The 27544-nt window shown below is 47.7% G+C and overlaps 3 protein-coding genes across 5 annotated transcripts in view; all 3 read left to right on the top strand.

Annotated features, from left to right (window-relative positions):
- UBTD1 (ubiquitin domain containing 1) overlaps positions 1–8093 on the top strand; it is a 61720-nt gene extending 53627 nt beyond the window's left edge. For all 3 annotated transcript variants that reach the window (XM_027859570.1, XM_027859577.1, XM_027859584.1), the window contains 2 exons: positions 6566–6793; positions 6960–8093. In XM_027859570.1, coding sequence (XP_027715371.1) covers positions 6566–6793; positions 6960–7345 — 614 coding nt within the window. In that variant the 3' untranslated portion in view covers positions 7346–8093. The remainder of the gene's footprint in view (positions 1–6565; positions 6794–6959) is intronic.
- A 1007-nt stretch (positions 8094–9100) lies between these two features.
- Positions 9101–19787, top strand: ANKRD2 (ankyrin repeat domain 2). The gene is made up of 9 exons (XM_027860535.1): positions 9101–9336; positions 13628–13738; positions 14434–14592; positions 15076–15183; positions 16998–17096; positions 17475–17573; positions 18331–18429; positions 18698–18796; positions 19391–19787. Exons 1-9 carry the CDS (start codon positions 9262–9264, stop codon positions 19544–19546), a joined length of 1005 nt encoding a protein of 334 aa, XP_027716336.1. The 5' UTR covers positions 9101–9261; the 3' UTR covers positions 19547–19787.
- A 3010-nt stretch (positions 19788–22797) lies between these two features.
- Positions 22798–27544, top strand: part of HOGA1 (4-hydroxy-2-oxoglutarate aldolase 1) — a 36374-nt gene continuing 31627 nt past the window's right edge. The window contains exon 1 of the mRNA XM_027860912.1: positions 22798–23461. Within this exon, the coding sequence (XP_027716713.1) occupies positions 23242–23461 (220 nt within the window). The 5' untranslated portion in view covers positions 22798–23241. The remainder of the gene's footprint in view (positions 23462–27544) is intronic.

The following is a 27544-nucleotide window of genomic DNA, read 5'->3' as shown; positions in this document are numbered from 1 at the left end:
GACGGTATGGTGAAAAGGCATCATTTATTCCATGTGAAGATCTGTTGACAGAAATGGGGATATTTAGCTTTGAGAAGAGAGAATTTGGAGGATACATGTTAGCTATCTTCAGTGAAGTAATTTGAAGGGCTGTCCTGTAAAAGGATTAAGCTATTTCTGCTTGGCCCTCCAGGGCAGAAGTAGGAGCAGGCAGGGCCTGGACATTGTTCCTGAACTTGCTCTCTGAATGAAAGGAGCTGCCTCGGAGGTTCACCCTCACTCGGCGATGAAGTAGACAAGATTCTTGGTTAGGCACGAGTTGAACTAGCTCTCTTCCGTCTCGTAGATTCTGCGATCACTGTCCTCCAGTTCTTCCCACTTTTCCTAAGCTGTCCTTCTCCTCCCCCTACCCTGACATGGTTTATTGTTCTGATGAAGCCCCTAGGTGTCTCCCAACCAAGTGCCCAGAATTCCCATTTGTGTGCCCTCTCCCTTTGCAATTTTGAACTCTTGTCCTCTTACCTCTGTGAGTGTGAAATAAATAATGCCTCCCTCCCAGAATATGGGAGGAGGGGAAGATGTGCAGGTGGCATTCTCTGCCCTTCTGTTTGTCCAGAGGCAGAGTGGCCAGAGAAGGGTCGGGACAGCAGTTTTCCGTGCTGATATTTACTGCATCACCCAAGACCAATTCTCTAAGCTATAAAGACTGTTTCCTTGAGGACCTTAAGCACCTTCAGCCTTTTGAGGAGCGATCGTGTGCCAAGACAATGAGGTTACAAATGCAGCCGATCAAAAATTTCTTGCTCCCAGGGAAGGAGCTCACATTCTAATGGGGAAGGCAGCAAGTACATGTATAAGTATAAAGGGCATAAGTAAATACAAAGGAAGTTTGAGAGGAAGGGCACTCGTAATTGAGGGCATCAGGAAGGAGTTCATGTCTGGTGTTAAAATGGCCTCCTGCAGCTGGGGATAAATTTTCTATCCTCAGGTGTATCTCTGCCTTTGGAAGGCTACCAGCACACCGCACTATGGACTTTGAGTGAGCAGGAGGGCAGAATTTTTTGCCCATGTATCTGGGGAGTTTTGAGGCTCTATTTTGTTGAATCAGTGGTTCTCCATTGAGTTTGGGGTTTATGAATACACAACTGCAAGGGGGCATACAAATGATTGTAGCTAGAATTAGGCTCAGGTTTGCCATATCCTGACTGCCCTTAATGAAAGTTGATCTCAGTTGCTTTTATGTCTAGGAAGTGTTGTGGTCACAGCCATATCCCAGGAGCATGGAGTATCCTGGGGATGGTGCTTGGTAACAGTGTAGATTAGGGGCCAAGGGAGCAGTACAGATATAAATAGGAATGATTTCCTGGCATTGGTGAGCTGGGACTTTGTCCTGATAGATAGCAATGCTGGTTGCGTGGGGTTTCTGCTTTTCTGGACATTGTCCTTGCTTCATAGCCAGGCCAGTCTCTAGCCCAAAGTGTTTTGATACCATTATTTTCTGAAAAGACTATGGTGATTTTTTTTTTTAATTAGAATGAAAGCCTTTCCCTAAGCATCAGAGCCTTTCCACCTGACCCCATTCCCTCACTCTGTGGGCCTGTCTGGCCTTTGGACTCCAACAGGCAGGCTGGTGTGTTACCAGGTGCGCAGTTACCTGTCCAGTTTATCCAGCTGTCTCCCTGTCATCATTCTCTCAGGGGCCAACCCCTGGCAGAATTGGGAAGTCAGTCCAAGGCCCTCCCCCAGCTTCTGCAGATCCCTTTTTGTGGCTCCACCAGACACCATTCATTAGTGATGTCTCACCACTGCCCTTACCATCATTATCTCCCTGAACCACAGGCTCCCAGTGCCCTCCTAGGCTCCACCACAACCCACCCACACTTGGCAGACTCACCATGCTAACCTGCTCTCAGTTAGCCATCACATGGAAACAGATGTGATCAGTTGAATCAACTGTATCAACACATGAAAGTCTTTTTAAGTTTTATTCATTTAGGGGATAATTTCTTAACCCAGAGAAATAAAGGTGCTTCAATGAAAGAATTCCAAGCATCAGTAATAGTCCAGTGAGAGGAATTCTGGTACTCATTAAATTGTGCCAGTAGGCAGCTTTCTAAGGCTTCTTTTCTGGCCCCCAGTATACACGCAACTACTCTGTAATTCATAGGTTTTACTTACCCTTACTCTGTAATTCACACACGTCACTCTTCACCCTCTACCACATAAAAACAAAGCATTCTCTACTACTATTTGTACTTCTGTGCTGTCTTTTATTGTGTGTTTTGACTGTCTCCTCTTGTATCCATCCCTGTCCTTTTATTGTTTGGTCTGTGTTTCTGAGGTTTCACATTGCATACTTAAAAAAGGAATTGCCTCTGTCTGTGTCTCTGCAGCATACATTCAGCACCCTATATTTGATATGTCTGCAAGATCATGAAACTCTGGTGAGGGAGGGGAGAATGGAGCTGCAAGCTGTCTGTCTCATCCAGCCCATGCATGTAGCTATCTGCTCAGGCATTCTTTGTGTCCTCATTTGCCCTGACTCCTTAATCGCCAAACATTTATTATACCCCTACTGTATGCCGGGCACCATGTGCTAGAAGGGCAAAAGACAGTCCCTACTCTCAAGGAGTTCACATACAAACAACTCTATACAGACAAGCTAAGAGCAGAGATCAGGTAATCAAGATGGCAAGCACTAGAATTAGTTATGTCAAGGTGGGATTTTAGTTGGGATGGAAGGAAGCCAGGAGACAGGGATAAGGAAGAGGGAGAGTATTCTAGATGGGGCGGACAGCCGTGGGTTAGGAAATGGAATATCTTGGGGAGAATAAGAGCAAAGAGGCACAAGGTGAGAGAAGACTGGAAGGGGGGTGCGGGGGGTGGATTATGAAGGACTTTGCCAAGGATCGTATTTGACATTTGATTTTGGAAGTGATAGGAAGTATGGGGAGCCAAGCGAGAAGGTGGGGCAACAGGATCAGATCTACACTTTAGGAAGATCACGATGACAGCTGAGGGCAAGGATGGATTGGCGGGGAGAGCCTGGTAACAGGGAGACCAACCAGCAAACTATTGCACATGGTCAGGTATGAGGTGATGAGGGCCTCTTCGATGGTGGCAACAGTGTCAGGAGAGAAGTGGGACTCACGGGAGAGATAATGGGAAGGTAAACAAGCTTGGATATAGGCGGTGAGAGAGTGAGGAGGAGGAGGAAGCTGGTGTAACTGGGAGGGTAGTGGTACGCTTGAAAGTCAAGGGAGGGTTTGGGGGAAAAGATAATGGGCACAGTTTTGGACCTTGAAGTTATCTATGGGCCATCCAGTTTGAGATGCCTAATGCACAGTCTTCATAGTCCCTTTCCACTCTCTGGCCTCTCCCTGCCTTTCATGTATATACCCTTTTTCTACTCAATATTTAATTCAAATTAGTAATTATAAACTACACATGTGTAAACCCAGTAAAAAGGTTTGCTTTGTTTTAGGCATTTGTGTTTGGATAAAATGCATTTTTTACTTGTGTCTCTGTCTGAATACCTAGGCAAGCAGCTTTTGGCAGTTCTGGCAAGGCTTTTGTAAAAACCAACAGTTAATCTTGCATAATTGGGGGAACACTTCAGACACTGGTCTGCCTGAGATGAGCTGGGAGGGAGGCTGATGCCAGCCCAGAGGTGCAAGGGGCGCCCTCTGCTGGCATGAGGCATGGCTCCCGCTGAGAAGGCAATAGGTCTGTTTATAGTAATTACTCGGGACCCCATTTCTCCCACCAATATTCTCATTCTAAAAGTGGGAGAGGGTGAGAAAGGAGATTTTTGAAACATTTTGAAGCATCCTGCTCCACTGCCAATCTTAGCCTTCGTCCTTTGGAAATGCTCAAATGATACATTTCTGTACAAGAGCTTTATAAACTGTAAAGCACCGTAGGGCATTTATTATTTTCACTCACATTGTAAGTGAGAAATATATAGCTACAAAATAATGTCATGTCCTATAAACTGACTCTGAAGGCAGTTCCTGCAGGAGAGTTAAAAAATGCTGTGACCTTTGGCAGCTTCACAGCCGGCACTGATGCAGGATGATGGGATAGAGTGCTGGGCCTGGAGCTGGGAAGACCTGAGTTCAGATCACACCTCAGACACTAAAATGGCTGTTTGACCCTGGGAGAGTCACTTAACCTATCCTGTTCTCAGTATCCCCATCTCTAAAGTGAGGAGGTTGGATTTAATAAACTCTAAGGGGCCTTTCAGCTCTAAACCTGTGATCCTAGAAATGAGTCTGCAGCCTCCAGGGGTGGCTGTTTTATGTCATGACCCTCATTTGTGTGTATAAGTTGTGGTCTGTTTGTTTAAAAATCAGTCCTATGTAACCCATGCACATAGAATAGTGTGTCTAGGAAAGTAATGACTGGGGGGGGGACTCTCGTATGTGAGAGAGCTCACTTTTCAGGGTTACATACCACAGCCTCAACTTTGTAGCACATAGCCAGGAATGAGGAAGCAAACAAGAAATAATAATAGCTCGTGGTTAAAAGGTACCTTTTTAGTTACTTGATCTAACTCGATCCTCAAAATAAACCTTGGCTCAGAAAGATTAAGTTAACTCGCCCAAGGTCACATTAGCTATTGATTCAACAGGCTTTTACAAAATGCCTACTGTGTGTCCAACACTGTGCTGGGTACTGGAATACAAATAGATAGTCCTTACCCTCCAGAGGGTCACCTTCTATTGGGCAAGGGTGAAGGCATGAAGACAGAAAAGTAAATGCAAAGCAGTTTCCTTGAAGGGGGGTATGGGGGAGGTTTCTTGTAGGCAATGGTCCTTGAGCTGAAGCTGGGGCAGAGGTGAATGTGTACCTGCTCCAAGGCAGAGGTCCAGCAGGAGATGGAATGGCCTGAGGCAGGGCTGGTTTGCCGGAATCACAGAATGCAAGCTGGAGGAGAGTGTGCAGTAAGCCTGGAAAGCCCAGTTGGAGCACTCTGAAGGCCCTGGAGCTTACTCAGGAAAGGGTGACCCAGTCGGACCTGTGCTTGGCAGGTGTCCGACTGACAGCCTCGTGGAAGAGGGAAGCCTGCAGGTAGCAGGAGGCTATTGCAGTAGTCTGGGTAGGAGGCAAGAAGGGCCTGAACCAACATAGTGGTTCTGTGAGGGCAGTGAAGGGGACCGGTGCAGGAGATGTCCCAGAGGCAGAATTGACAGAATTTGGCAACTGATTGGGTGCAGTAGGGTGAGGAAGCAGAAAGAATTGAGGAGGACCCAAAGGTTGCACACTTAAGTAACAGGAAATGTGGTGGTGCCTTCCACTAAAATAGAGAAGTTAGGAAGAAGGGGAGCTTGGCAGAAAGGCCATGAGATCTGTTTCAGATGTGTGTGGGACATCCACTGGGAATGTCTAATTGGCAAGGGGTCGTACCAGATGATACTTAGTAGAGAGGAGAGGTAGAGCTGACCTATAGACGTGGTGGGAAGGCAGTCACATTGAGATGATACTGAGATCGCCCTTGGAGAAGAGAGGGCCCAAGCCAGAGGCTTGGGATCCACCCACACAGTGAGACCTGGATGATCTAGCAGAGAGACAGGAGGAAGAGGGCTCAAGAAGGGTGAGGAGAAAGTGAGGGAGGAGGTGAGGCAGCAAGCCTGGGCAGGGGTCTGGCTGTGAAAGGAATGGGAGACAGCCTGCTGGAAGGGTGCAGTCAAGCAAAGGCTTGGATGAGCTTTTTGGCATCAGAGAAGCTGGTAGGCTAGGAAGACAGGGAGACTAGAGAGAGGAGGTGATTGGGGAGGGGGTCGGCGCTTGATATTGATGAACTCTGTTCCTGGGAGAGCCCCCTCACCTGTGTTTCCTGTTGCACTAAACACTGCTGAGGAGGCCTCTTTATCTCATTTCCTAACCTCACCAGATTAGAAACAAGCAGCAAGTGAGGCTTAGAGGGAATTGAGTAAGGGGGAGGAGGGGAAGAGGAGCTATTAAAATCAATCACAAGAACTCAGAAAGCACATCAGTCTGGATTGGTTGATTGGGGAGGCAGCCCTGTCTGCTCTTCCTGGTCATTTAACTCCTGGTTTTCTGTCCTGGTGACAGCAAAGAACATTGTGTAGTGTAGAGGGGTTGCATCACGTAGGGAAAGTGCTGTCAGCTTTATCTGCAAGACTGACCAATATTCTGAAGAAGCTGTTTACAGACAATTACTGTTTCAAAGTTTTGAGGGATGTATAATAATAAAAATGAGCCATGTGTTGTTTTTTCTTTTGGATACAATTTTTTTTTAATATTTCAAGGGTGAAGATTCAAGGAAACTACCTTTAAAACTTTTAAAATTGGAGGGGAAATGGCTGTGCTTTTTAAATGTGTATCACTGGCTAGAAAATACATTTTAAGTATGTAGGGATGTGACATTTTCAGAGTTAATTTTCATTCTGTGAAAGGGCCCCACAGACCTAAATGAGTAAAAGCCTCTGCTGTAGGGCAGCAGATGGGCCTGGACTCCACGTGAGGCTGAAGCACAGAGTAAAACCAGCACTTCCCTGAGGACCAGAATGGAAGAGCTCTGGGTGGTGATGAATGCTTTCATTCCTTTTCTCTCTGACAGGACGTAATGAGCCCCTGAAGAAGGAGAGGCCCAAGTGGAAGAGTGACTACCCCATGACAGATGGACAGCTGCGGAGCAAGCGCGATGAGTTCTGGGACACAGCACCTGCCTTCGAAGGCCGGAAGGAGATCTGGGATGCGTTGAAGGCAGCCGCCTTTGCAGTGGAGGCCAACGACCATGAGCTCGCTCAGGCCATCTTAGATGGAGCGAGCATCACCCTGCCCCATGGTGAGCAGAGCTGGGGATCATCAGAGTAATGGGGCATCTGGGCTGAGGGAGCAGGTCAGCCAATGGTCAGACGTCAGGAGTAGAAAGAAGGTTTGGAGTAGATCTCAGGGGGAAGGAGAGGGGAGACGTTCCCCATCGTTCTCCTAATGTCTTGTTCTTCCCGTAGGTTCTCTGAGTGAGTGTTATGATGAGCTAGGCAATCGCTATCAGCTCCCTGTCTACTGCTTGGCACCACCAGTCAACTTGCTTCTCGAGCGCAGTGAGGATGATGGGGTAGAACCTCCAGAACCAGCCCCCAGTACCCGGCGTGAGTTCCCTCTTAAGGTGCGCCTGTCCACCGGCAAGGATGTGAGGCTCAACGCCAGCCTCTCTGACACGATTGGGCAGCTCAAGAGGCAGCTGTATGCCCAGGAGGGCATTGAGCCTTCCTGGCAGCGCTGGTTCTTCTCTGGGAAGCTGCTTACAGATCGCATGCGGCTACAGGAGACCAAGATCCAGAAGGATTTTGTTATCCAAGTTATCGTCAACCAGCCCCTGCCACCCCAGGACTGACATTCCCAGAGGGAGGGCAAGGAAAGGGGCTCCTTCCTACACCTGGAACACCAGGCTTCCCCTCCTGCTGCCCTTGAGTACTGTCATCCTCTTCAGGTGATACCTTCCTTGGTTGCTGCTTCGTGGGCAGTGAAGAAACACTGCCAGCTGCATCTGGGGTTACTTGACAAAGGCTCTGAGAAGCAGTGCTGCTACATACAAGCCCCCAGAATAGGGTTTTTTGCTGATCCCGGTGCAAGAAATGCAGAGGATTGCTTACTTCTCCTGGGTTAACACGGTGGCCTTCTAGCTACACCTCTCCCATGGCAGGGTAGGGCAAATCACTTCTGGCTAAAGGGCCAGCAACCCATGGCCCATTGGGCCCAGATCTATCTAGTCTGGTGCTGTAGGCTGTGCTTACTACCAGCTTTTTCCTCAGGGTTGGAAGCAGCTTCTGCCTCCCCTCTACCCCCGGCTCTGTTGTGGGCATGGTGCCAGTTCCCCAGTAGTGAAGGGGACCAACAGTGAGTCCCTGGGAGTGGTGAGAGCTGGTGGGGGCCATCACCTCTTTCCCTGCCCCAGCACAATTGGCAAGGATGAGGGTGTATGGCAAAGATGTAGCCTGAGCCTTTCCAGAATATTTCTGGACAAAATCATCTTCCCAGATGGAACCCTGGCATGGCTGTCTCCAGGCTGGTTGTCTTTCCCGTGGTGGGTCCTTGTGTACAGAAATATTTGCCTATTTATCAATAAAGCCTTTTGCTCCTTCTGTCTTGTCTGGTGCTTGATGTCTCCCTGTCATAGGTCTCTTCTAGAATGTTAACTCAAGGATTCCCTAGAACCCTCCAATACTGAACATTAGAGTTAGACATAAGTTTTCAATGTACCAAAAGCTAAGGCCCAGCTCAGAAGTATAAAGTGACTAGTCCAGGGTCACACAGCTAGTAAATGCCTGAGCCAGAACTTGGCCTCAGGCCCTGGGATTCCACCCTAGCTTCCCTGCTAAAGGGCAGGGTCAGCAGGAGCTCTGGGGCTAGAAGCCCCTCTGCCAGGAGCCGCCCTCTGAGGAGCTTGACTGCAGGAGAGATTTCCTGGGCCAGAGTTGCCTGAATTTGACTCTGGGGTCATGGTGTGCCCACTTGTAGAGTGGCGGGGCATGGACACAGCTAATGTGGCTTCTAGCGTTGCACAGCTGGTTCTCAGAAGCCAAGGAGCCCACAACCCACAGCTGCCGAGTTCTGTTCCTGAGTTGTGATTTTGATGGTTGACTCCAGTTGCCCTTCCTTCCACCCTTCCTGGAGCCCTCTCTATTCTGAACCATCCCCGTCCCCAAGAGGAAGTCAGCATCCTTTTCTCTAGTGCAGGCGGTGTCTGTCAGGAGACTCCATCCCTCATTAGTTGGTATCTTGACCATGCCGGTAGCTCCTTGTCTTTTCTTTTTAGAGCAGTACTAAGCCCGGGCACAAGCCTAGAGATCTTCCCGTGCCCAGAAGGTGGTGCTGTGAGCCTGGAGCTGGCCCCTGCTCCCTGTACTCAGGGCAAAATTGGACTCCTGTTGGCCCTGCATTCCAGACCTGGCTGGCACCCAGGAGCAGGCATGTAAGGGAGAGTGCACTGTCCCCAGAACCTCAGTGCCAGCTCCTCACTATGCTGCCTCCCCCTCCTGTCTCAGTCTACCCATAACAGTTTGCTTCTTTAAAACCACAACCCCCGCTTGCTGTGTCTGTTCGCACAGCTGGGTTCCCTCCAGGCAATTGCTTGGGTTTGAAGGTGACCCAGGGTGAGGGGAAGCTGTTAGTGAATTCAGCCGGTGAGCTCATGACAGAAGCTCCCAATTCCTCCAGGGGGAGGGGGTGTCCAGCTCTATAAAGGCTCTGCCATCTCATCGGGCCAGGCCAGCATTGTGAGGCTGGGGGCAGAAGCTCAGTTCTGTGGCCATGGCAGGCTCCGAAGAGGTTCAGAGGGCAACAGAGCTGATCGAGCAGCGCCTGGCAGAGGAAGAGGAGAATCAGGTACTGGGACTTGGAGGGGAAATGGTGGAGTGGATGGAGAGAAGGTCTCTTGGGATCCAGAGCCACACTGAGAGGATAAGGAAGGACTTGGAGCTGTAGCTAGTAAGTTTGAAAGAAGGGATGGGCTCTGGAGGGACAGGGGTAGTGAATGTTAAAAGGGAAAATATTCCCCCACGTGGGTTCCTGACAGTTACTTATCCTGGGGGGAAAGAGGATCGTCCCTAATCTCATGTGACTCCTTTAGGGGTGACCTCCAGGTTGCTAGAAGCTGGCTACCAGTACCTGGGGTCCATCCTAGAAGTGATGTACCCGTCCTCCTGATGATTGAGGGTCTCAGAACAAAGAGAAGCCCACCTATGAGACCAGCTAGGAGAAAGGGCAAAGTTAAACACTGCTGGAACTGGGGACCGAGACAGGGCAATGTGGCCACTTGGGAGAGCAAAGGTGGGCTAAAGGGTCATTGCTTAAGGATGTCTTCCAGCAGCAGCCAAAGCAGTAGGTGACCCTGAAATGACAGAGTAGAAGGCAATTTTTCATCCTCTGTATGAAGTCACCAGCAGCTGTATAGAAGAGCAGGACAAGGAGAGGGGAAAAACCTAGTTTTGGAAACTGGAGAGGTCAGAAGGTCAAAGAAAAGAGGAAGGGATAAAAAAGGAGGAAGTAAAGAAGGGACATTGTAGCTCAATGTCAACCAGAAGTTGCTGGAGCTTGGGCCGGGACTCAAATAATGTGGCAGAGTGTGGGCACAAGGTTGAAATCTCTATTTCCTCTCTATGTTTGTCACTGTCTCAATGTCTTTATCACTTTCTCTGTCTCCCTCCGTGTGTCTTAAACACATACTCCAGTTTACGAATCCTCCTTTCCACTGGCCAGAAGCATGAAAATGAATCCGTATCATCTCTGCCCTGGAGTCCTGCCACTGACTTTCTGGCGCATGAAGTCCAAGGACTCAGCAGTCCTCCATCCATTCATTCAAAGCTCAAAGAACTTAGAACATAGGGTTATCACAGGACTAGGCTTCATACAAGGAGAGGGAAACAGCCCTGGCCTGACCAGGATGTTCAAGTTTTGAGTCCCTAGAAAAGTTAAAAAAAAAAAATCTGATTTCTAAAAAACAGAGCTGTCAGATACCCCCAGGCTGAGAATAGTTAGGGCATCAGTGTTCAGTACAGGTGTCTTGGGGCAAATGCTCCCATTTGTCCTGAGAGGATAGTCTGAGTTCAGCTGACGTTTTGCAGATTTTAAATTGGGGTGGGATTAAGTGGGATTTCTAGTTTGGGGGATCCTTAGGAAACCTGGGCAGTTCTACTTTTGGTGTAGAAGCCAACTTGTTGAATAGCTATGAAATTCCAAGCTGAAGCTATGCCATTTCCCTAAGACAATGGCCTAGTCAAGAGCCAATGCCCGATCTCACCCTGGTCTAGCTAGATTCTATACCTTGGGGGTGGGCTGGAGCCTTTGAGGGGGAGTAAGAAGCAAAGCTGACTGTAATTGTGGCAGAGCAGTAGGGGAGTGGGAAGCAGGTACATATTGTTCAGCTTCCACAAGTTTGAGGACATTTGACCGCCTCACTGAAAACTGCCAAAATGAGAACTTGTCCCATTTCCAGGGAAATGTCAAGAGAACAGTGTATCAAATCATAAATAATTCTATGGTAAGAGATGGAACATAAAATGAGACTTCTATGAGAATGGGAAAAATATGTATGGTCTGCCTAATTTTTTAAAAATTTAATTTTTTAAACCTAGCTTCTGTACTCTCCCCTTATTTTTTGTTTTTTACCTCAGTTATGAAGTCTAAGCCCTTTGTCTCACTGTGACTGTCCCATTACCTTAATAATGGTGTATACATATGTACTAAGCGCCTACTACATGCCAGGGTCACCTACTATGTGCTAAGCCCTGAGTCAAATGCCACCATAATGTAAGAATGGAAACATCTCAATTAGAGCTCTCTGAATATAGAATGTGCTGTCTCAGGAGGCAGTGGATTGATTCTCTCTTACTGGAGGCCTTCCAACAAGAGTTGGGTGACTTAAGAGGAATGGTGTGGAAGCAAGTGATACTTAGGTGCAGATCAGGCTAGCTGACCTCAGGTTCCTTCCAACTCAGATTCAAGAATGTGTGGTTTTGGTGGTATTGGGTATTGCACTGGCACAGATGGTCATCCTTCTTACTCACAGTAATAAATGGTCTTCAAAAAACTAATGAATGTGTAGCTAACCCTATAGTGAACCTCTCTGGACTTGGTAATACCTCGAGTAACATCTACTAAAGCTCAGACTGTCCCCTGACTGCCTTTGAGAATCCATGCAAGGCACCAGAGTAGGACTTCAGTGGAGGCAACCTCTATATTAATTACTATAAAACATAATCTTATTCCTCCACCCACAAAATTGGTCTGAGTTAAAAGCGGTTGCCTAATAGCTACCTAATAATTCATTAATCATTACCCTGAGTTAGGACAGGAAGTAGGAAAGGGTTCATTGTGGAGAAACAGGACAAACAGGAAATCAGGAGAAATGGCCCCCTCCAGTTTCTGGCTTCTTTGCTACCAGCAGCAATGCCAGGATGTGATTCTCCCTGGCCTAGTTGTGGCCTAGAAACCCTACATCTTTCCCCTTCTCCTCAAATTAGCTTTATCTCCCTCCCATCCTCCTACCCACACTACTCCTGATCTTTGAACCAGTCCCTGATTTTAGATTCCCCAATTTATGACCTGAGAATCTGCTCTGAGAATAATGAAGTCCTGGGCACATGCTTCTGAGTGGTGTGAGAAGGGGCGTAGATTCCAGTGAAGGTAGCTTGATGGCTTTCTTAATGGTATGGGCAACTAGGTGGTGCAGTGGATAGAGTGCCAGGCCTGGGGATAGGAAGACCTGAGTTCAAATCCAGCTTCAGGCACTTACTAGATTTGTGACCCTGAGCAAGTCTTTTGACTTGTGTTTACCTCAGTTTCCTCATCTGTAAAATTAGGATAATAATAGCACCTACCTCTCAGGGTTTTTGTGAGGATCAGATGAGATAATGTATACCTAGCATAGTACCCAGCACATAGTAAGTGCTATATAAATATTGTCGTCATCATCTTTCCTGGAAACAGATGGGGTTATTTGGAATAATAATGATGATGATGATGATGATAGCTAGCATTTATAAAGTGTTTTAAGCTTTGCAAAGCACTTTACAAATCTCTCACTTGCTCCTCCCAACAACCCTGTAAGGTAGATGCTATCATTAACTCTTAAGTCATAGATAAAGCTGAGGTGGAGAGAGGAGTAGTGCCACATAGCTAAGTAAGTATCTGAGGCAGGATTCAAACTCAAGTCTTCCTTACTCCAAGAGTGGCCCTATTCACTGCACCATCTGGCTACCCAAGAAGGAATATTACAAGGGAAGAGAGTTTGAACCCTACAGCAGTTGTGAAGATGAAAAGGCCCAAGGAAAGGGAAATCAGGGATGCTGTTTGGTCTGGGGAGTTCACCAGTTAGAGACTTGGTGCCATTAAAATGAGATATATCCAACCTGGCCTAGTGGAAAGAGTAGTACTGTGCCACAGAGGTAGGGGATCAGAGTTCTAGCTCTTTCTGCACCTCTCACCAATTGTGTGACATTGGGCAAGTCACTTAACCTCAAAAGGCTGAAATGACCTGGGGCAGATGAGGATACCAACTTAGCTGCCTGAAGACAGAGGGCTGGACCAATGGTATCTGGAATTTGTTACCACCTCTGAGGTCTTGGGGGTCCTTGTGTTTCAGTAGAAAGATTTTACTGGAGTCAGAGGACCTGAGTTCCAATCCTCTGTCAGTTCCTGTGTGTCTGTACCTTGGGCAAATCATTTAGCATTTCTGGGCTTAGGGAGTTTTACTAGAAAACCTTTCAACTCTGAATCTATGATCCTCAGATCTAAAATTCTGTGACCTCTGACCCAAGGTTGGATTTGGAGTTAGAGAACCCTAGCTCTACCACATACTACCCAAGTCACTTAACCTCTGTTTGCCTCAGTTTCCTCTTCTGTAAAATGTGCGTGATAATAGCACCTACCTCTCAGGGTTGTTGTGAGGATCAAATGAGATAATATTTGTAAAGTGCTTAGCATGGTGCCTGGTACCTAGTAGACACTAGATAAATGTTAGCTTATTATTATGTCTCCACGTGAAGAATGCTCAAGGCATTAAAATCATAAAAGCAGTGTTGTGTTACTAGGCCATCATTCAGCCAAGGAAGAGATGAAACTCCAGGGAAAGTGCCTTTTACAGGAGCTGGGTCTGAGCTCAGGTTTCCTTTACCAGAAACTCCATAATGCCTCGAGCATGAAGCCTGGGCCCATGAAGATGGACTTGCTGGTGCTAGAGGATGAGAAGAACCATGGGGCCCAGAAACTGGCGCTACAAAAGGTCAAGGTAAGAGCCAAGAGAAGAACCAAATTCTACTCTGGGAGCTTAGGCCTGGGAAGTAGAAATATGGTCCTGGAGACTGCTCCCTGTCCCTAGGGCGTCGCCGGTCCTTGACCCCTTGCTTTGTTCCCAGAGATGGCAAGGGCCTCCTTTCAGCTAATTCAGAGCTTCTTTGTCCCTGTGGCATACTGAAGACCCATTTGCTTTTTCTAAACCTAAAAGAGATGTGGGGAGACATGGAAATTCATTCCCTTTTGAGGGAGTTTGGTGTGGTGGAAAGATCACTGAATTTAGAGTGAGGGGACCTGAGATTTATTGGCTGTGCCTCTTAGTACTTTTGTGACCTTGGGCAAGCCACTCCGTCTTTTATTCTGGGCCTGAGTTTTCTCATCTGTAAAATGAGTGGGTTGGACTAGATTGGCCTCTAAGATTCCTGCCAGCTCTAAATCTGGGATTCTGTACGAAAAGGGGAGAAGGAATTAACTCTTCAAGGCTACTGACTGTCCCTCGGCTTCCCTAAACTCGAGGCCTTAGACTTAAATGTTGTCCCCTGACTAAAAGATGGGGTGGAAAGGATAAGTAAGGGGGAGGAGCGAAACAGCTTGAAGCTCACGGTCTTCTCCAAAGAAGCAGGCAGAGGGAAACCTGCCTCTATCTTGCTTCTCATGGCGCTTAGTGCACAAGGTCTCTGCTCTGAACAGGGCCAGGAGAGGGTGAGAAAGACATCACTGGATCTTCGCCGAGAGATCATCGATGTGGGTGGGATCCAGAACCTCATTGAGCTTCGAAAGAAACGGAAGCAAAAGAAGAGAGAGGCATTAACCCTGGCCCCAGAGCCTCCACCTGAACCCCAGGAAATCGTAAGAGAATCTGGAGGTCTTGGGGAGGAGAGGCACAGTGAGGGCAGGGAAATGTGGAAAGGAAATACACGATTCGTGGTGTGGGGAGGGACCAAGGGGAGAGGAGCATGCTAGCATTTCAACTCTGAGGGCTGGGGAAAGAATGGCTCTTTCTAGTCTAACCCAGATTTCAATTTCGGAATGTTTTCACAAGACCCTCCCCACTGGGGGAGAGGACAGCTCAAAGATGCCTGGCTGCCTGAGGGGCAGAATTGATATCAGGAGCTTTGAGGAGAAGAGATAGCCTCCATTCCTGCTTTAAGAGAGAGCACACGAAGTTCTAGACCTTCATGAGTCATAATTCTTTCTACCAATGAGAAGAGCCTTATGCGAATGTTTCGGGCTTGAAATCTAGGTTATACTACTAGCTTGGGGAGGACAGCAGAGATACACTTCTGCTGATGGGTGAGGTGGATGCTGTGGTGACTGGGGTCTTTATCTCAGACTGGACCCGTGGAAGAGGAGACGTTCCTGAAAGCTGCTGTGGAGGGGAAAATGAATATCATTGAGAAATTCCTGGCAGATGGGGGTTCTGCTAATACCTGTGATGAGGTAATGGCTCTTCAAATCCCATCTTAAAAGCAGAAAAAGCACCATTAGCCCCTATTTCTTCAAGGTCAGGGTTCTGTTTCTGACAGATGTATCATGGGAGAAATCTATTTTTTTGAAGGAAAACATGATTCTCGTTGAGTCATAGAACTTCAGAGTTGGAAGGGATTGTAAAATGTTTAGGAGTATGTCCCAATATGATACCGTCACCATTTGTAAGTCCTTTTTGAAACTCTTGGGGAACATTTGTTCCATAAATTGAATTTATAGGGAATAATTTTTATTCAGTAGAGTGCCAAGTCAAAAAGACCTGGATTCAAATCCAGCTTCAGACACTTCCTAGCTGTGTGACCCTGGGCAAGTCACTTAACCTTGTTTGCCTCAGTTTCCTCATCTATAAAATGAGCCAGAGAAGGAAATGACAAACCACTCCTGTATCTTTGCCAGGAAAACCCCAAATGGGGTCACAGAGAGTCAGAAATGACTGAAACAACTGAACAAAAACAAATAATAAAAAGAGACTGTGTGGTGTAGTGCATAGAGTGGTGAAGACCTTGGACCCAAATTCAGGCTTCTGAAGCTTCCTACTATGTAACCAGGGACAAGCCACTTAACGTCTTCCTCGTTTTCCTCACCTGTAAAATGGGGCACTAATACCCATAATGCCTAATTCCCGGGTAGTTATCTGGCTCAGGTGAGATAATGCATGTCAAGAATTCTGCAAACCTTAAATCATTAGATAAGTGATATCTCTTAGCATTGCTACTAGGCTAGAATGAGAGGCAGTCTGGCATAGTAGCTAGCCTTGGAACCAGGAAGATGCAGGTTGAAGTTTTGCCTCTGCCACATACTGGGAAGTCACCTGACCTTTCTGTGCTTGGGGCTAGAGGTGTCAGACAGGCACCCAGCGACCCTAGAGTGCTGCCCAGCCGGATGAAAATGTAACTGGGAAATATTTAACAAAATAAATAAAAAACTATACAACACAGACAATGTGAATAGGTAGTTTTCCAAGTCAGTCTCTGGTCCTGTTTGAGTTGGACACCACTTACATATAAGTCACAGAGCTGCAACTGGTAGAGGAGGTTTCCTATGCCAATGAAATCCTGTACCCATCCCTATCTACCCCTGAATCTGCTGTTGATTAATCATGCAGCCTTGGGTGAGACACCTAGCCTCCTCTGTCTTGGTTTCTTAATCTGTATCAATTTTACATCTCCAGCCTAGCTCACTGGATCATTATGAGGAGGAAAGGCTAATTAGTAATGAAAGTGTAAATTGGTGGTGGTTTGGTTTTTTTTAACCAAACACTATAAGGGTTGTTATGATTACTTCTTGTATATTTTGAAAGTGTTTTTATTTGTCTTTAATCTATCTTTTTCAAGCCTCAAGGGAATTCTGCATTTTATAGACCAAGGTTTCATAGACAGATCAATGTTCCCCTTCACATACACAGAGCCCTGTGGTCTGGTCCAAGATCAACCTTTCCAGACTGCAGGGTCTCATTCATTTGTTTTAGTTCTGTCCTCCATGGAAACTGAAGGGCATTGGGGAGGGAGTGAGGAGGTGGGAGGAAAGGGGGAGCACTAAACTCTAGAAACCAGACCAGAGTCAGTCTATAGTGCCAATAAAATTTCACTCCTCCAGGGAGTGTTGGGGTTGACTGAAGTAAGAGGAAGACTGAGTAGGCCTTAAGGACCCAAGTGCCTTCCAGCTGATGTAAGGCCTGGCCTGTAGCTCACCCAAACAGCTAACACGGGCAGGGCTAAGAGCTGGTGCCCGGGCTCTGGGTCATGTGTAGTCTCTTTGGAGGACAGTTTCGCCGGACAGCCCTTCACCGGGCCTCCCTAGAGGGCCACATGGAAATCCTGCAGAAGCTGTTGGACAGCGGAGCCACTGTGGACTTCCAGGACCGGGTGAGTGAGAGTATTCCTGTCCTGGGCAAGGGTCACCTAACATTTTCCCTATGCTGGCTTTCATGAGTATATGGTGGAACTCATCTAGCCTAAGCCTGACCATTGATTCTGATACCATTTTAGAGAAGGAAACAGAAACGATGCACTGAGGGAGGCCCTTCTGGGGACACTGGGACTTGGCATTGACCTGACCCCACATGCAGGAAATTTCTTGCTCCTACACCCTTGACTTTCCCCCAGGGTTCTCCTACCCTTGCGACTGGCCATGTTCCAGGACTACCTTCTTTGATTGGACTTGACTCCTTTGGGGAGGAATGGGGAGCCTTGGGAGCTGCCACTTTAATTCCTCTTTCTCTTGGGGCCGCTGTCCCCACCTAGCTAGACTGCACAGCCATTCACTGGGCTTGCCGTGGAGGCCACCTGGAGGTGGTGAAACTTCTGCAGAGCCATGGGGCAGACATCAACGTGCGCGACAAGGTGAAGGGTCGCTGTTGGGCAGCTGTTGGGGGGTGGTCGGGAAGGTAAAGGCAACTGGGATGATGGGACGCTGACAGGGAAGGAAGCTCCCTAAGTGAGGGAGGGACACTGCGCCTCCCCAGCACTGAAAACACCCACCACTGCCCTTGCACCTAAGCCCAGAACCCAGAAAAGAACTAGAGAGTTTTCCAACTGGGCAAAAACAGCTTGAGGGTGGGGATGATAATCTAACCACTGGTGTGGACACACCTGAGTTTGGTTTCCATGCCCAGAGGAGCTGGGGAGGAAGAATGGTCCCAGGAGAAGACCATCACAGTGGGTCATGTAGGATCCTGGGTTGAGCAAAGAAGTAGATTTGTACCACCCAGCACAGGCCGGCAGAAGAGTCGAGGAGCAGGCTTGCTCCCCCTGCACATCAGCTCCCTGGGGCAAATCCCTAGTCACCCTGCCCTGGTTATGGCTCTGCCTGGGCTTCCCTAGCAGCAGCATCCTAGAGAGGATTGGATTGTGGGTGCAGCATTCAGCATCCTTTGGGGGCCATCCCAGTGGTACAGAATGATATATTAGAAAGTGACAGAATGTCAGTCTGTGTCATTGCCCAAACCTTGGTCATAAAACTTCTGGGTGAAGAGCAGAGAAGCTCAGTAGCCCAGCAATGTAATCCTTTAGCTAACGTGCCATCCACAGAGCCAGCAGAGGGTACAGCCAGACGTCCAGTGTCCCCTTAGCCAGTAACTCCTATTTCTTTCCCACGCAGCTCCTGAGCACTCCCCTCCACGTGGCAACCCGAACGGGGCGAATAGATATTGTGGAATACTTTCTCTCCATGGGAGTGGATATCAATTCCAGGGACAGGGTGCGTGCCCCCTAACTTCCCTGTTATCTCTCAGGGCCTGTGATCCCAGAATTTTTTAGTAGAAGAACCTTGTTCCCAGAGGTCTTCACTTTCTTTTCTCCAGTACCCTGCTTATAACTGTCCATACCTGGGGACTTAGTGCTGTGACTTGGGTTGTGCCACACGAGGCTTAGGCTTGACCCTCACTCCCCTCTTGTGAGCTGTTTTCTCCCCACCCCCACACCCCAATTGCCTTCATGATGGACCCTGAGCCTCGCACTTGCTATAGGAAGGAGACAGCGCCCTTCATGATGCTGTACGCCTTAACCGCTACAAGATTATCAAGATGCTGCTTCTATACGGGGCTGACATGATGGCCAAGAACATGGTGAGCATCCATGGGGGCTTGTATACTCAACCACTTATTACAAGAAGAGTGTCCACCTTTCTAGGATCAACTCCCAAAAGCCCATTTTCCCTTAGCCTTCCAGAAGCTCTGTGGGTCACTGTGCAGGGTCCCGTCCCCATCCCCCAAGGATGGGGATTTCCTCCTACAGGAAAGCCAGAAGGAGAACTTCGTAGAAGATCTGGGATGGGGCAGGTGAAACCTTTGCAATACTTCAGCAGGAACAGGGCTCCAAGCCGAAGACCTCCAAGAGATAAGTGAATGAAAAGGCCCCACTAGGCCTTGGGAGGCCTGGGGAAGCAGAGAGATTTAGCATCATACTGTCCTAGAACTAAGGTTGGAAGGGACCCCAGAGGCCTTCTGGTCCAGCCCCCTCATTTTACAGACTAGGAAACAGAAGCTGCTGAGGAAGGTTACATAGCTTGCCCAAGCATCAGAGACAAGATTTATATCCAAATTTCATTCAGTTCTTTACCCTGTGCCAAACAGCCTCCCACCAGAGGGGAGGAATGACTGGAGGAGGTACACCTCTGGTACCAGGCATCTGAGTAAGTCTTCTCTCTCTGTTCCCTTCAGGCTGGGAAGACCCCCACAGATCTTGTACAGCTCTGGCAAGCTGATACCCGCCATGCCCTGGAGAACCCAGAGCCGGAGCCCTCCCAGGACCAGAATGGTCTGGAAGGGTCTGGTGAGAGCAGGGCTGAGACCCCACAGCCTGTGGCCTCTCAATAAAATCTCACTCACCACCTGAAGCCTGGCCTGAGGGAAGGTGGCCATGGAGACTCTGTCTAGAATGTCACTTTGCTTTCTTTCCTATGTGGATGACTTGTCTGGCTTCTGACAGATGTGTGAAACCAGGCTAGGCTTTGTACATAGGTAAGCCGTGCAGACAAAGCCCTGTACTCAAGCAGCTTAGAATAGAGGAGGAAATACACAGGGCAGCTATAAAGTGAGCATTTGCATTCCCCCCCACCCACCCACCACCCCAAAAACCAGAGGATAAAGGAATTTACTCACAATAAAAAAAATTTGGTTTTTGCTATCTGGAGTAATGTTTTTTATTTTCCTTCAGCAGAAAGAAAAACATTAAGGAGAGAATGAGGGAGTAGAAAAAGAGGCTGTAGGGAGGAAGAGAAAGGGGAAAATAAATAGGGTGACTGGCCCTCCATCAAACCTTCTCTGCAGCAGCTGACAGTGTTGACCATCTTCTTCTCCTGTATGCTCTCTCCTCTCAGGATTTTCTTGAATACTGCTTTCTCTTAAAAATTTTTTTTAATTTTGTTTCATTAAATATTTCCCATTTACATGTAAAAAAATTAACAATTTTTAAAATTTTTGAGTTCCAAATTCTCTCCCTCCCACCCATCCCTTGAGCAATATGGTGTTAATTATACATGGGAAGTCATGTAAAACATAATTCCTTATTAGCCATGCTGCAAAAGAAAACCCACACAAAAACTAAGGAAGGCTTTACAAGGGCACTTGAATCTGTACTCAGAGTTATCAGTTGTGTCTCTGTAGGTAGATAGCAATTTTCAGCACAGGTCCTTTGGAATTGTCTTGGGTCATTGTCTTGATCAGAGTAGCTAAGTCACCTTTGAGCATCCTTCCAGTTTTGCTGTTACTGTGTCAAGTGTTCCCCTAGTTCTGCTACTTTCTCTTAATTCTCCTCCTGACTCACTGCTTCTTCTCAGTTTCTTCTTTGCTGAGGGGGAAAGGGTGATGGTGGTGGTGATGGTGGTGGTGGTGATGGTGGTGGTGATGGTGGTGGTGATGGTGGTGGTGGTGGTGGTGGTGGTGGTGGTGATGGTGGTGGTGATGGTGGTGGCAGAAAAGATCTACTATGTGCCAGGCATGGTGCTAAGCACTTTAGCAATATTATCCCATCTGCTGGATCAGCATCCATTGTCATTGCCTGTCTCCTAGTGTGCCCCAAGGTACTGTCTAGGCCCTCCTCTATTTTCTCTACACTCTGGATTGCTGATCTCAGTTGTTCCCATGGATATAATTACCCTCTAACCCAATGCCTCCTCAATCTATATATCCAGGCCTAGTCTCTTTCCTAAGTGCCGGTTTCCCATCAGCATCTGCCTCTTGGACATGTCCTATAGGCATGTATCTCAAAGTCAACATGTTCAAAACAAGTCTGTCTTTCTCCTCAAACCCATCACTCTTCTGGAGTCTGCTTGCCATTTCTGACCTTCTGCCATGCCGAGGTCATCCTTGCACGCTCTGAGCCTTGTTGTATCTACCTCATAGCATTTCTCTCGAATGAACATGATCACTTCTCCTCATTCACACAGCCACCCCCTTGTTCAGGCTCTCTTCTCCCCTTCTCTGGACCTTTGCAGTAGCCTCCTCATTGGCCTCCCTGCCTTAGGTCCATACCTGACCTTTCACTACCCTCCCCTTCATCTCAGTGCCTTTGCACTGACTGCCCTGTACCTTGGGATCCCTGGTTTCCTTCAGGACTCAGTTCAAGTATGGCCTTCTATGCAAAACCTTCCTTGTTCAGTCGTTTTTCAGTCTTCATGACCCCATTTGGGGTTTTCTTGGCAAAGCTACTGGACTGGTTTACCATTTCCTTCTCCGGTTCATTTTTACAAATGAAGAACTGAGGCAAACAGGGTTAAGTGACTTGCCGAGGGTCACACAGCTAGTAATTGTCTGAAGCCAAATTTGAACTCAAGAAGATGAGTTCATGCCAGGCACTTTATCTGCTGCACCATCTACTGCTTGAGACCTTCCTTGGTCCCCATCAGACACCTCCCAAGGTTCTTATTTCTGTTTTATGTGTGTGCACACGTGCGTATATGCATATGTGTATACATACATGCATGTATATATAAACACGTCTTCCCTGTTAGAATGTAAGCTCCATGAGGACAAGGACTTTCTCTTTTTTCTCCCCTATGCCTAGCAGTGTGCCTGGCACAAATAGGTGTTTAATAAATGCTTAATAAAGAAAAATAAATGTTAATTCCCCTCCAGATCTTACATCTGACTGCCACTTTCCAGCTTTATCTAAATCCTGCGATTTAGGGGCTAATGCTATGATCAGGATGCCCACTCCTTGCCTCCCTTATCCTGTTCACCTTAGTTCCCCTCTTCCACTCTGTTCCTTTAGCATCTGCCTAGCTCTCAGTCCCCCTTCACTCTGCCTCTCGCCCTGTAGCGTCCTCTGGGTCCTCTTTGCCCCCTGCCCCGTTTCAGGCTGAGTCCCTGCGTGTGACTGCATCAAACCCCTTCCCCATTCCCCACCTGCTTTTCCCCTCTTCTGTTTACAGCTCTTCTCCCAAGTCATCTCTCCCTGCCTTGTGAGTAGTCTCAGCATTTAAAATGTAATTATCATGTTCTGGGGCCCCTTTCCACATACCCAACAAAACCTGAAGTGAGGGGAAGAGGCAGAAAGGTTATTCCATCCTGGGCACTCACTGTGTCTTGACCTGGCATCTATAGATTTTTATGCATGCCTTTGAGTTAATCAGCGCACTCATCCTCATGTTTCTTAATGTAGGTAGGGAGTAGAAGCTGCTGGATGTTTTATTGTGCCTGTATGCCAGCTACGCTTTCTCAAAAAAAAATAAAAAATAATTAAAAAAAAGAAAAAAAAATACACATTCTCTCTGTCCTTCTGTAACTGCAGGAAGCAGAGTCCACACACCAAGAACCTGTGTGCCCTGGGCTCGTCCTGTTACCGGACAGCTCCCACAAAACCTGCTTCACAAAGACACTTTGGGGCTGGAAGGGAGGGAGACACCCCTGGAGAGATGTCCAAGGGGCAGCCCTTCGTGGCCGTGGAAAACCAGAAAACTCAATGGAAGTTGGAGGGAGGAGGACCAGAGAAGACAGCTCTCAGCCAATCAATGACCCCGGAGCAGCCCTGGTGCCCTCCTCCTCCCCTGGGCCAGAGCTCTGCAAACCCCTCCCACTTAGGGCTACCATTCCTTCCCTCTGGAAAGGGAGCCAGAGGGCAAGCTCAACCTAATCAGGGGGATTGTGCGCCTTGAAGGCAGACTGGACCCCCAGCTTTGCCAAGTGACAAGGGAAACTTGTCTGTGGCTCTTCCAGACAGCTGCCGAGAAACAGGGCGGCAGTGAGGCGTGGAAAGACACCTGCATTCAGAGAGGATGGGAGCCTGGGTTTGAATCAGCCTTGCCGCTCAATTGCTGTGTTACTGAGAGTCCTGTTTCCTGCCCCGTAAAATGAGAGTTGGGTTAAGTGGTCTCTAAGCTGACTGCCAGCTTTCTGTCTTATGATCACCTCTCTCCCTCCTTAGCCCAAGCGTCCCTCCTGTCTGTGGACCCTGGAGTCAGGGGAGCAGCAGCAAATTTTTAACTAAACTATTGATTATTAACAGGAGGAGAAGGCTCAGGTTCAACTCTAGGGCACGGCCACAGAGCAGCCAAGTCAAACTTCCTAAGGATATGCTGGTACCTCAAGTCTGGTCCTCTGCGAGGCTGGGGGCAAAAGGGCTAGGCAGATGCCTGGTGCGGAGTCTGACGGGGTGGGCCTCCGGAGAGGGGAGGAAGGTGGACATTGGGGGCATCTACCCTCCAGTGACCACCCCATTCACGGCCACAGCGGAGGTGGACTATGGGAAGCTGGAAGAGAATATATACAAACTTGGCACCATCCCCTTCAGAGGTAAGGTGGATCCTGGAAGTGGGCGAGGGAGGCAGGACAGAGCAGTGAAAAGGACAGAGACCAGGAGTCGGGGGGCCTTGGGTCTAATCCCAAGCTTCATTACTTAGCAGCAAGTCACTTGCCTTTCTCAAGGCTTCAATTTCCTCATCCATGAAATGGGCAGGTTATATTAGATGATTCCTCATGTCCCTTCCAGATCAAAGATCTGTGCTTCAATGGTTGGTGGGGCGCAGGGGTGATCATTAGGCTGAATACCACTGGTCAGCATCTATTCAGCCCAGAGCCCACAAACTCCTCCCTGAGGGAAGGTGGGTAAGGCTCTCCAGAGATGGAGAGGAGTTGCCATTTTCCTTTGCATGAGAAAAAGGGAGCCTTCCCCTCAAGACGGTGACCTCCAAGTGCCTGACAGCCCCCTTTCTGGAACTCTTGTGAAGATGCATCGCATCTGTCTTGCCTCTGCAGTCTCTACTTCCATCCATCACTCCTCCAGGTTCTTACTCTCCTTCCCTATTACTTTATGAGCCCCTCAAGGGCAGGGACCGTCTTTTACCTTTCTTTGTATCCCCAGTCCTTAGTACGGCACCTGGCACAACAGCGGGCACTTAATAAATGCCGAATGACTGACTGACTCCCGAAATTGACTACTTTGGCCCCCTCGTTTACTTGCTATTGACTGGCTTTCCTTTCCTCTCATCTTTACTGACCGATATTTAGAAAGGGCCCCAAGTTTGGTAGACAGTAGTAGTAGTTTATCATCATCACTACTACTAGTATGAACCCAGCAGTGCTTTACCTTGTGGCTTTTATAACCCCCAACCACCCTCTTGGGAGATTTCTCTTGCTCTTGCTCAGATCCTTAGTGCCCTGGATGCCCTGGGGGTAGATAGTAGTACCCTGCAGAATTTTCCTTTCAATGCAGTTCTTAGTATGATACTGTGGCCACTTGGTAAAGGAAGAGGTCCATCTAAGGCAAGGGGTCTTAACCTTTTTTGTGTCATGGACCGAATTAGGCAATGAAACCTATGGGCTCCCCTTCTTAGAATGCACAAAATAAAATATATAGGTCTACACAGGAAACTAATTACATTGAAATGCAGTTATCAAAATATATGTATTTTTGGAAAGCCCCTGTCCTCAGGGACCTCTAAGCTAGACAGGGACCCAGCGAGTTTGGTTAATACCAGCCATGGGCATGCAGTGTACCTGACAGATGCCCCACCTATTTCATGGCCATTGGTTATTGGTGGAAGCATTGGGCCAGTGATTGAGATCTAATGCTTTCCCACGTGGGCTCCATCCTTGCCCCAGCTGTAGAATTTTTATTTTATTTACTTTTTTTTTTCTTTTTTGGTGAGGCAATTGGGGTTAAGTGACTTGCCCAGAGTCACACAGCTAGTGAGTGTTAGTGTCTGAGACTGAATTTGAACTCAGGTCCTTTTGACTCCAGGGCCGGTGCTCTATCCATTGTACCACCTAGCTGCTCCTATGGGATAATTTCTAAGAGGACAGAGGAGGGGGCAGGGTAGGAAATGAAACATGCCTCCCATTGCCTAGTTCCATAAAGTGGTCCCAACACACCCAAGCCCAAAGGTTCCTAACAAATAACATGATGGCTCACCTCATGAGACCTAGCCAGCCTTTTAGAATTGGCAGACTGTTAACATCCCCTTTAAAAAAAAAAAAAAGCAAGCTATATAACTTAGGGAGCCTGTAGGGTCTCTTGGAAGTGGGTTTTGTAGAAGTGGGAGCTGCCCAGTAAGAGGTTGAGTCCAGTGCTGATTTAAGGGCACACAGGTCTTGGTGTGGACTTTGCTTCCAGCGGTTACAGAAGGACAGACAGAATGTGTAGCTGGCATACAGGCACCCCCTTCTTCTAGAAGCTTCTACTCCCCACCTACATTAAGAAACATGAGGATAAGTGCACTGATTAACTCAAAGGCATGCATAAAAATCTACAGATGCCTGGTCAAGATACAGTGAGTGCCCAGGATGGAATAACCTTTCAGCCTCTTCCTTTCACTTCAGGTTTTGTTGGGTACGTGGAAAGGGGCCCCGGAACATGATAATTACATTTTAAATGCTAAGACTAGACTAGCTGAAGGGTCTTTCCTAAAACTTAGACTCAGTCCCAGCAAGTTAAATTCAACACCCAACTCACCAGGTCTAGTGCCCATATTAAAACTACGTCCTACCCTAAAGCATTATACATTGGTATCAATCCATATCTCTTGGTGTGGGACAAGCACACCAACCTTCCTTAAGTTCTGCAGGTTCTGTGAGCTGTGGTTTTCCTATTTTCCCATCTAGGCACCAACTCAGATAAATTGTAAGCCCGGGGAGGGCTCATGGGTAAATATGGAGGGTTTCATGCATCAGGTGGGAGGGAGGGTTCCCCCTCTTACAGAAGCTTCCTCCCTAGCCTATGAAGATTCCCCCTGGAACTAGAAAAGCAGCTAAGCTAAGAGCAGATTATTAAGAAAGGAGTTGAACAGAAGACAGCATCTGTGGATGCAGGTGGCCTGGGATGAGGGCAGAAGGGAGTTGACAGGAGAGACCTTCCCAGGAGCCCTTGGAGCAGGAACATTCCAGGAACACCTGCCTCAAGGCTGTATTTAGCCTCTGAGCCTCAAGTAGTGGAGGTGAAAAGGTTTCCCTTCTAATAGGTCAGACTCCAGCTGGTCTGTCTTTCTCTCCCCGCGTGGGGAGCTGCAGCCACAGGGGACCTTAGGAGACACAATCAGAGACCTCAGAAGAGGTAGCATTTGAGCTAGGGCTCCCACAGGTCAGGGCTTTGTCCGTCATCATCTTCCAACCTGGCTTCTCCGATGGATTTTTAACCAGCTGCCTGTATTGGGGGTGGGGTGGGTGGGAAAGGCTACTGTTTATGTCTTCTTTAAAACTTTTTTGGTTCAAACATGCATTCAAATGTTCAGAGGGGGAAAAAAGAGCTTGACCCTTTTTTTTCCCATTATCACCATATTTATTCAACATTGTATTAAAAATGCTAGCTACAGCAATAAGACAAGAAAAAGAAATCGAAGGAACAAAAATAAGCAACAAAGTAGCAGAACTCTCACGTTTGCAGATGACGTGATGACACAGGAGAGAAGAATTCCAAGAGAATCAGCAGCAATTACAAAACCAAGTTCAAGGATGGGGAAGTTGGGTCTCGAGGCCACATGGGGCCCGCCCGAGCCCTCAAGTGCGGCCCCCCAACTGAATCCAAACTTAACACAACTCACCTTAATAAAAGGGTTTGTTCCATAAAACCTGGACTCAGTCAAAAGGCCTCGCCCGAGGACCCAGAAGGCCACATGTGGTCTCGAGGCTGCAGGTTCCCCACCTCTGACTTAGTTGAAACAAAGATCAAATCCGGCAAAACCGCAGGAAACAAAAATTGTTGTTGTTCAATTATGTCTTACTTTTTGTGACCCCATTTGGGGTTTTCTTGGCAGAGATACTGGAATGGTTTGCCATTTCCTTCTCCAGCTCATTTTACAGATGAGAAAACTGAGGCAAAAAGGATTAAGTGACTTGCCCAGAGTTACATGAGCTTGACCCTTTTAAGGAAGAAGTTTTTTGTATTAAATAAGTTGCAATATGCACCAGTGGAAAGAGCTCCGACTTTAGAGTCTCAGGTCCTGGGTTCATGTCCTGCCCCTTCCCCTTAGTCAGTAAACAACTACCAAGTATTAGAATATTTACTAATGGCCTGGGAGCTGTGCTATAAGAGCGGGTGGCAGAGGGGTGGGGGCAGTGAACATAGAAAGGCACAAAGACCATCCTTGCTCTTAAGGAGCTCACAGTCCATTGTGGAAGACAACATGCAAACTTATGTACAAACAAGCTATATACAGGAAAAATGGGAGCTAATCAACAGGGGTAAGGCAGTAGTTTGAAGGGGGACCAGGAAAGGTTTGTTTGTTTTTGGGGGGCAATCAGGGTTAAGTGACTTGCCCAGGGTCACACAGTAAGTGTCTGAAGCCTGACTCTTTAGGGCCAGTGTTTTATCCCCTTAGCTGCCTCCAGGAAAGGATTCTTAAAGGAGATAAGGTTTTACCAGGGAACCCAAGAGGTACAGAT

Source organism: Vombatus ursinus, unplaced genomic scaffold (genome assembly GCF_900497805.2).
Source record: "Vombatus ursinus unplaced genomic scaffold, bare-nosed wombat genome assembly UNPS02000749.1, whole genome shotgun sequence".
Taxonomy (NCBI): Eukaryota; Metazoa; Chordata; class Mammalia; order Diprotodontia; family Vombatidae; genus Vombatus; species Vombatus ursinus.
The sequence above is the reverse complement of the archived record's forward strand: the minus strand, read 5'-3'. Positions and strand labels throughout refer to the sequence as shown.

What these genes read in the sequence shown, in the direction of transcription:
- ANKRD2 (XM_027860535.1), top strand. Translation starts at nt 9,262, where the DNA reads ATGGCAGGCTCCGAAGAGGTTCAGAGGGCAACAGAGCTGATCGAGCAG. An exon ending in TGGCGCTACAAAAGGTCAAG is followed by an intron (nt 13,739 to 14,433) that starts GTAAGAGCCAAG and finishes TGCTCTGAACAG; the next exon opens with GGCCAGGAGAGGGTGAGAAA. An exon ending in ATATCAATTCCAGGGACAGG is followed by an intron (nt 18,430 to 18,697) that starts GTGCGTGCCCCC and finishes CACTTGCTATAG; the next exon opens with GAAGGAGACAGCGCCCTTCA.